Here is a 7,208-nt window from a genome sequence, read left to right on the forward strand (position 1 = left end):
AAGATATGATGTACATTTTCTGGAAAGAGAAATGTTGAAATCTGGGTGGAGGTGAGGACTGTAACCTCAATAAGGGGAAGTGGTTGAATGACAAATGAACCACTCGTGCTGGTGACCCGAGCACACAATGGAAAGAAAAGCTGTTTCGAAAGAATTAATACCAGCCGTTATTTGTTCGAAGAAACAGAATATAACTTTCAGCAGCCAAACACTGGATTGTTAGGATAAAGCTTTTCTGGCTTTTACTGAATAGCACAAAGCAAACAGGAAGGACATAAAAATCTACAATCTATATTCAACCAAACGCTCCAATTTCTTTAACATTTTATGTTTATTGTTTTACAGCCAAACAGAGAAAGAAATTAATAATAATACCGCAAATAACAGAGTGCTGCATAAAGGATGTATTTTAGATCATCACTGATTCCCAGTAGGATTTTTCACAAACTAACACAACGTAATCAATACAGAAGCCTAAATACACACAAAAAAAGCTCAAGTTTATAAAAACTATAAATTTACTGGATCACAGTCAGTCACAGGACTTCAACATCACCCCCACTGACTCTTTCAATCTTTAATTAAAAACAGAATAAAATGCACACACACACACACACACACACACACACACACACACATTGTTCTTTCTGTGGATGAATCCAAATGAATGACCATGTGCAGTGTGTAATTAGTATAAATTCATCCAGACTGTAGTACTAGATGATGTTTAACACCTCCGACATCATCTATAGTACAATTCAACCACTTGTCCCCAACACAACCACCTTTGTCAAGACGTTTAAAAGAGTAAAAAACATTTATATTTCAAGCATTTAGCAAACATTCTTATTCAGAACAACTTACATTTTATCTCATTTTAAGCAACTGAAGGTTGTGGGCTTTGATCAGGGACCAGGGATCAGTGGCAGTTCGGTGGACCCTGAATTCTTTGGGCATTTAACCAAAGAAAAAAAAAATCATTGACTTTGCGATGATGGAACCGGAATTGCAAAAATGTGGACTCATTTCCGTGTTTTGAGATTAATTCCTGCAGAGCTTTATTACTGTTGGTCTATATAACAGGTTTAATAATGTATAGTTCGTTACACCTCTGGCTTGTTTATTAGGGATAAATATAAATTGAAGTGTCAAACTTTGTCATTCTTAATTTGAATTTCTGTAAAGCTCCTTTTGAGACCATGAATTGAATTGGATTGCATTGAACATACACACACACACACACACTCTCCATTATCTATCATGACAAGCTTGCCCATCTTTGTGATCAGCAGTACCATAAAAATGATTTGTAATGTGTTTTACGTCATTCATCGTCGACATATTCGTTCTTTTCTGGTCCAAAATATTATATAAATAAATAGAAATATTCAATTCTAAGGTCTAAAGTTAGCTGGCTTTAAAATGACACACTAATGAAATCAAAACTTGTCATTTGCTCCTTCAGGCTTGACAATAAACAAGAATGCTGCAAGAAAAAAAAATCGAGACATGAAGAAATAATGTGATGAAAGCTGGTGGAAAGGGGCGGGGCTTCCACAGGGTCATTCAGTATTCACATGTGGATTGTGATAAACATTGTTATTGATAAACAAGATATTTTAAAAGGTTAGTGTTCTATGTTTTGACTGCCCCGTCGGTTGCTTCTCCTCCAGCAGACGACGCAGATGCAGATAGTCACAATAACTGCAGAGCAAACCACAGCTATAACAATCATGTGTATGTTCCATCGATCGTCGGTGCGGTCTTCTTTTTCTGAGACTGATGTGTTGTTAGCCGTGGGAAGAATTGTCGAAGCACCTGAAGTGGTGGACTCAGTAAATGTGTCAAAGGTATCATTTGTAAGGTTTATAATACTCATGTTCACCAACAATGCTGGACTTGAGCACTTGATGGACATGCTGTTGGTTACTTTATTAGAGTACATCAATAGCCAGTCTCGAAGCGGTAAGATGCTACAGTCACACTTCCAGGGGTTTTCAGACATCACTACATTGGTAGCCTTGGTTAGTGAGCGTACAAGTTCCTCGGGTAAATGCATTAGAGAATTATTTTGAAGCTCCAGCTGATGTAAGGAAGAGAGATCAAGGAGAAGCTTCCCAGGAAGGTTATCAATCTGGTTGTTTCTCAGAGATATGTTAGCCAAATTATGGAGACCTCTGAACACTTCTTCATCGAGGGTCGTCAGGAGGTTGGACTGCAAAGAGATCTCTTCCAGCTTAGTCAATCCATTGAAGGCACCAGGAGAGATGTATGAGATCTGGTTCCTGCTGACCACCAGAAGATTTAAATGAGTTAAATTGCTGAACACGTTTTTATCAAGATGAATTAACTTGTTGTCATAAAGCCACAGTTCTTGGAGCAGGGGCATAGGGCCGAAGATGTTGGGAGAGAGCGTCTGCAGCTGGTTGTCGTAAAGTGAGATCTGCTGTAGATTCGGCAAGTCCAAGAAGATACCTTCAGGAAGATAAGATAGCCTATTGTTAGAGAGGTAGAGCTTTTGCAGCTTCTGTTGATGCGAGAAAAGTCCTGAAGGTAAGTCTCGGATGACATTGTTCTGGAGATGCAAAGACTCAAGGTTCACCATTTCGTCAAAGACATTGCTTGATATCCCCTCCAGCTTATTCTGTTTAAGGGTCAAGACCTTGAGCTTGTGAAGTCCGTGGAAGCTCTCTGGGTATAAGTCCCTGATGTTGTTTTCCTGCAACAGGAGTTTCTCCAAAAGACTCAGTCCCTGAAATGTCTTTGGTGGAATAGTCATCAGCATGTTTTTCTTAAGGTCTAATGATTTCAACACTTGAAGAGGAGCAAATATGTTCTTTGGTAGAGAAGATAGCTCAGTTTCTGAAAGCGTTAAACTGGCTAGGTGGAGTGTCTTGTCAAAGGTATGAGGTTGCACCACCGTTACCTTTGAAGCCGAGACTTTCAACACTGTAAGAGACTCAGCAAATGTCTCAAAATCAGCTGGTTTCAGTGACTTGATGTTAGTCTGGAAAATAATTAGAGAGCTTGTATTTAAGGGAATGGGGGAAGGAAAATCTTGAATTTCATATCCTTTGCACAGAGTGATGTTGTTTTTGCACTGGCATTGTCCTGGACAGCCCCCAACAAGTGCATTTACAGCACAAATGCACAGGATTATATACTGTCTGAGATCCATGGAGGCCTGAAAGGGAAGAAACCATTTTAGTGAATTGATCTTATGTACATAAAATATATAATAAATGACTTACTAAAAATGGCATACACATTATGTTCATTATGTGTCTTTCTGATCATACACCCTGAAGGTATTTGGACCAGAAACCAAAAAATATAATACAAAATATAGTCTTTATAAAATCTGTAATGTATATATGTATATTTTAAAGCATTCCAAATGAATCTAATATGTTTTTAATATTTTTTGTGATCAGTGTCAGGGGTTGAGATAGAAGTCGCGATAAGTCACGATGCCATTCTCTGTCTCAACCCACGTCACACTCACTCACTCACTCATCTTCTACTGCTTATCCGAACTACCTCGAGTCACGTGGAGCCTGTGCCTATCTCAGGCGTCATCGGACATCAAGGCAGGATACACCCTGGACGGAGTGCCAACCCATCACAGGGCACACACACACACACACACACTCTCATTCACTCACACAATCTCACACTACGGACAATTTTCCAGAGATGCCAATCAACCTACCATGTATGTCTTTGGACCGGGGGAGGAAACCGGAGTACCTGGAGGAAACCCCCGAGGCACGGGGAGAACATGCAAACTCCACACACACAAGGTGGAGGCGGGAATCGAACCCCCAACCCTGGAGGTGTGAGGCGAACGTGCTAACCACTAAGCCACCGTTCCCCCCCGTCACACTCTGAGGTAAAATCTCAGCACTAGTTATACTTAATATTATAAAATTCTGTGAATAAGACTGCAACAATTACTTCTTTACCAACAACTTAAACCAAACAACACACACACACACACAGATTACAGTACTCAAATTACATAACATCCCAGAAGAATGAGATTAGTCAGATTCTCTTAATGTTATTCCATTGAATATTACACTAGATGCTCTTTAAACTTTTGCTAATCTAAACATCTTGCTAATTACCTCAGGGGGCTCTTTTCCAACCCCCGATCCTTTTAACCTCTATCTTCTAAAAATAGACTATTCAGTTGTAATTGTAATGGTGAGTATTTTTAAAATCTTAAGAAAATTTGTTGACGCAGAGCAGTATTTGTTTAATAGAAAATAAATGAATAATAGCTACTTTAGACAAGAGCATCAAATAATCTGTCTGTAGCATGTAAGCGGCATTTAGCGGGTTAAATACGATGACCTCACACAGCGTGATGAAAATCCCCACGATCAAGACGTTGTGAGACATCGTTGGTGTAATTAAAAACCTTCTCGTCACTGACAGAAAAGAAATCATATAAGCAGATTTTTGACTAAGTTGTATTTTTATGTTGTCTTTTTATTTAATTCGGCATGAGGGTGTGAAACAGATCCTGTTAGCGTAGCCTTTGGCAAAAGAAGGGTGTATTGAAATGATTCTCGTTTCAGGAAGAGGAGGCTTTTGCAAGGTTGCAATGGCCTTTAACAGGAAACATGGCAAGCACACAACACAACACAACACACAACACAACACACAACACACTTATTAACAAAGAATGTTAAAGAGGATCGGGGTCAGTTCCAGGGAATTATATTACGCTGGACTTTTAATAGCAGTGACCCCAACACTGCACACATGCCTTCTTATCCGTGTATCCCCATGTTCACAAACTTCCACAGAGACAAAACTGGTTCATACACACAAACCTAACCACACTCAGGATGCTTTTGGTATAATAACATATAATACATTTTTTTCAAGATGTCTTTTAACCACCAGAATACAGTCAGTGGTTTCCTCTGTAACTTCTGCACATGTCTGTAGCTGGATTTTGGACATTGGCTGTAGGCTGCCCACCCAATCAGAAGTAACAGAAATCATGCCGGTGTTTTCTGGATTATTTTCCCTTTGGCTAAAATAAAATAGAAAAACTTTGATTGGGTAGACAAGACCCACATTTGGATGGAATAAGCCCACCCCTGCCCACTGCTGCTGCCGGCCCAGAAGAGGATGTAGATGATGTCTGGTCTTTACTCCTTTGGATAGGGAGATTTGAGAAACTGAGCATGTGTTGCTCGTGATATCTCATTTTACAGATGAATTTCCACCTCACTTCATGTACTGCTTCCTCCAATCAGAGGGAAATAAGCTGCTTAAACTTAAACTTAAACTTAAACTTAAACTTAAACTTAAACTTAACTAAAGACATGCCACTGTTTGACTAACAGGTCACAGAAGGAATCTGATCCAGTTCAGGATGGATCTCAGCTTCTGAATGAACCACAAGTGAATAAATCAGACAAGAAGTTTTATTTTTTGAGTCTTTCGTGAAGACTTCTATGAATGTTCTGCTATCTAGCCATGTGCAACAGAGAATGACCGGAAACTAATCTAGAAATCTAGATTGTAGTTAAAAAGCTGGAAACGGGATGTTACATCATCCTTGTTATAAAAGAGCCAGTTGTTTTCTTTTAGTTGTAATTTTTGTAGTAATTTTCCTACTAATTTTTTAATTCAGATTTAAATAATCTTGGAGAACCTTTTATTTATAGCTAGTGAAGGCATTAAAATATCAAACATTTGCTAAAAACGTTAAAGCTAAAAAAAAACTCAATATATTTTTTACTTACACGGTAAAGATCCTTATCTTTGGAAGAGAAGCATTCAAAAATATCAGTTTTCTTCTTCTTCTTCTTCTTCTTCTTCTTCTTCTTCTTCTTCTTCTTCTTCTTCTTCTTCTTTTAAAACACTTCTCTGTATAAAATTGGACACCTTCCTGAACTTTTCTTTAAACAGCTGCAGCGTTTTTCTCCAAATTCCTCCCCAGTTATTCCCACATCTGTAGGTCATCAGTACCAGCCTCTTTATAAACCTCTCACAGATCCACCCACATTATTTTAAAATGACTCAGGGGGAAATCTTGGTTCGAGTCCCTCCTTCTTGCTCGACTTTAGCTCTGAAGACGCAGGATGGTGGTGGATGGTTTTTAAAGCTCTACAGGCTAAACTAAGAAGTTTGTAATTATGTGCATGGGGGATGTCAAAACTTCTGAGGAACAGAAAGCTGGATTCTGGTTTACTCCCTAAACTGTTTTTGAAAATATAAACCAGGGACGAGAACCGAGAGATGTCCTGTTCATTACCTTTTTATTTTATCACACAAATATGAAGCGTTGTTTAAAACCGCAGGAGAAGATAAATGGTAAACTTTCAGTGGCTGGACATTTCCAAAAAAAAAAAAAAGTTCTTTACATTTAAGTTATTAAAGTTATCTAATGCATTATACAGTAATATCCATTTTTCTCATAAAAAAAATTTTTCTCAGCTGTACAGCAGCCACTGTGCTGATGAATTACATTACACAAAAAACCTTTTAGGGGCACGGTGGCTTAGTGGTTAGCACATTCGCCTCACACCTCCAGGGTTGGGGGTTCGATTCCTGCCTCCACCTTGTGTGTATGGAGTTTGCATGTTCTCCCCGTGCCTTGGGGGTTTCCTCCGGGTACTCCGGTTTCCTCCCCCAGTTAAAAGACATGCATGGTAGGTTGATTGGCATCTCTGTAAAATTGTCCGTAGTGTGTGATTGCGTGAGTGAATGTGTGTGTGTGTGCCCTGAGATGGGTTGGCACTCCGTCCAGGGTGTATCCGGCCTTGATGCCCAATGACGCCTGAGATAGGCACAGGCTCCCCGTGACCCGAGGTAGTTCGGATAAGCGGTATAAGATGAATGAATGAATGAAAAATAATAAACCTGCATCTAATCATTAAGTATGCTATCAATCTTCACGTAACAAGATGTTTATTTAACATTAATGAAAGGTAAAAAGTAAATAATAAAGTTATAAGTGTAGGTTTTTCAGCATGGGAGAGTCATCAGAGCAGAAGAGGTTATATTTTGTGGTTTCTGTATCGTGACAAGCGGTGAGTTTTTTCTGTCTTATAAACTTTTGTTTATTGACTGTTTATAGCTTGCAAAAGAAATGAATAACAAAAACTAATCAACTGACCAACCAATTAACCAACAAACTAACTAACCAACTAACTATCTAACTAACTAACTAGTAGAAAATG

General features: G+C 38.8%; 1 protein-coding gene across 1 annotated transcript; it reads right to left on the reverse strand.

Annotated features, from left to right (window-relative positions):
• Window positions 1–216: 216 nt before the first annotated feature.
• LOC132844204 (leucine-rich repeat-containing protein 15-like) lies at window positions 217–6,124 on the reverse strand. Its single transcript, XM_060867419.1, has 2 exons — window positions 5,769–6,124; window positions 217–3,184 (listed from the first exon to the last, which is right to left on the reverse strand). Exon 2 carries the CDS (start codon window positions 3,176–3,178, stop codon window positions 1,628–1,630), a length of 1,551 nt encoding a protein of 516 aa, XP_060723402.1. The 5' UTR covers window positions 3,179–3,184; window positions 5,769–6,124; the 3' UTR covers window positions 217–1,627.
• Window positions 6,125–7,208: the final 1,084 nt, after the last annotated feature.

This window comes from Tachysurus vachellii, chromosome 4 (genome assembly GCF_030014155.1).
Source record: "Tachysurus vachellii isolate PV-2020 chromosome 4, HZAU_Pvac_v1, whole genome shotgun sequence".
In the NCBI taxonomy this organism is placed as follows: Eukaryota; Metazoa; Chordata; class Actinopteri; order Siluriformes; family Bagridae; genus Tachysurus; species Tachysurus vachellii.

Coding starts and splice junctions, on each gene's coding strand:
- LOC132844204 (XM_060867419.1), bottom strand. CDS start 3,178: ATGGATCTCAGACAGTATATAATCCTGTGCATTTGTGCTGTAAATGCA.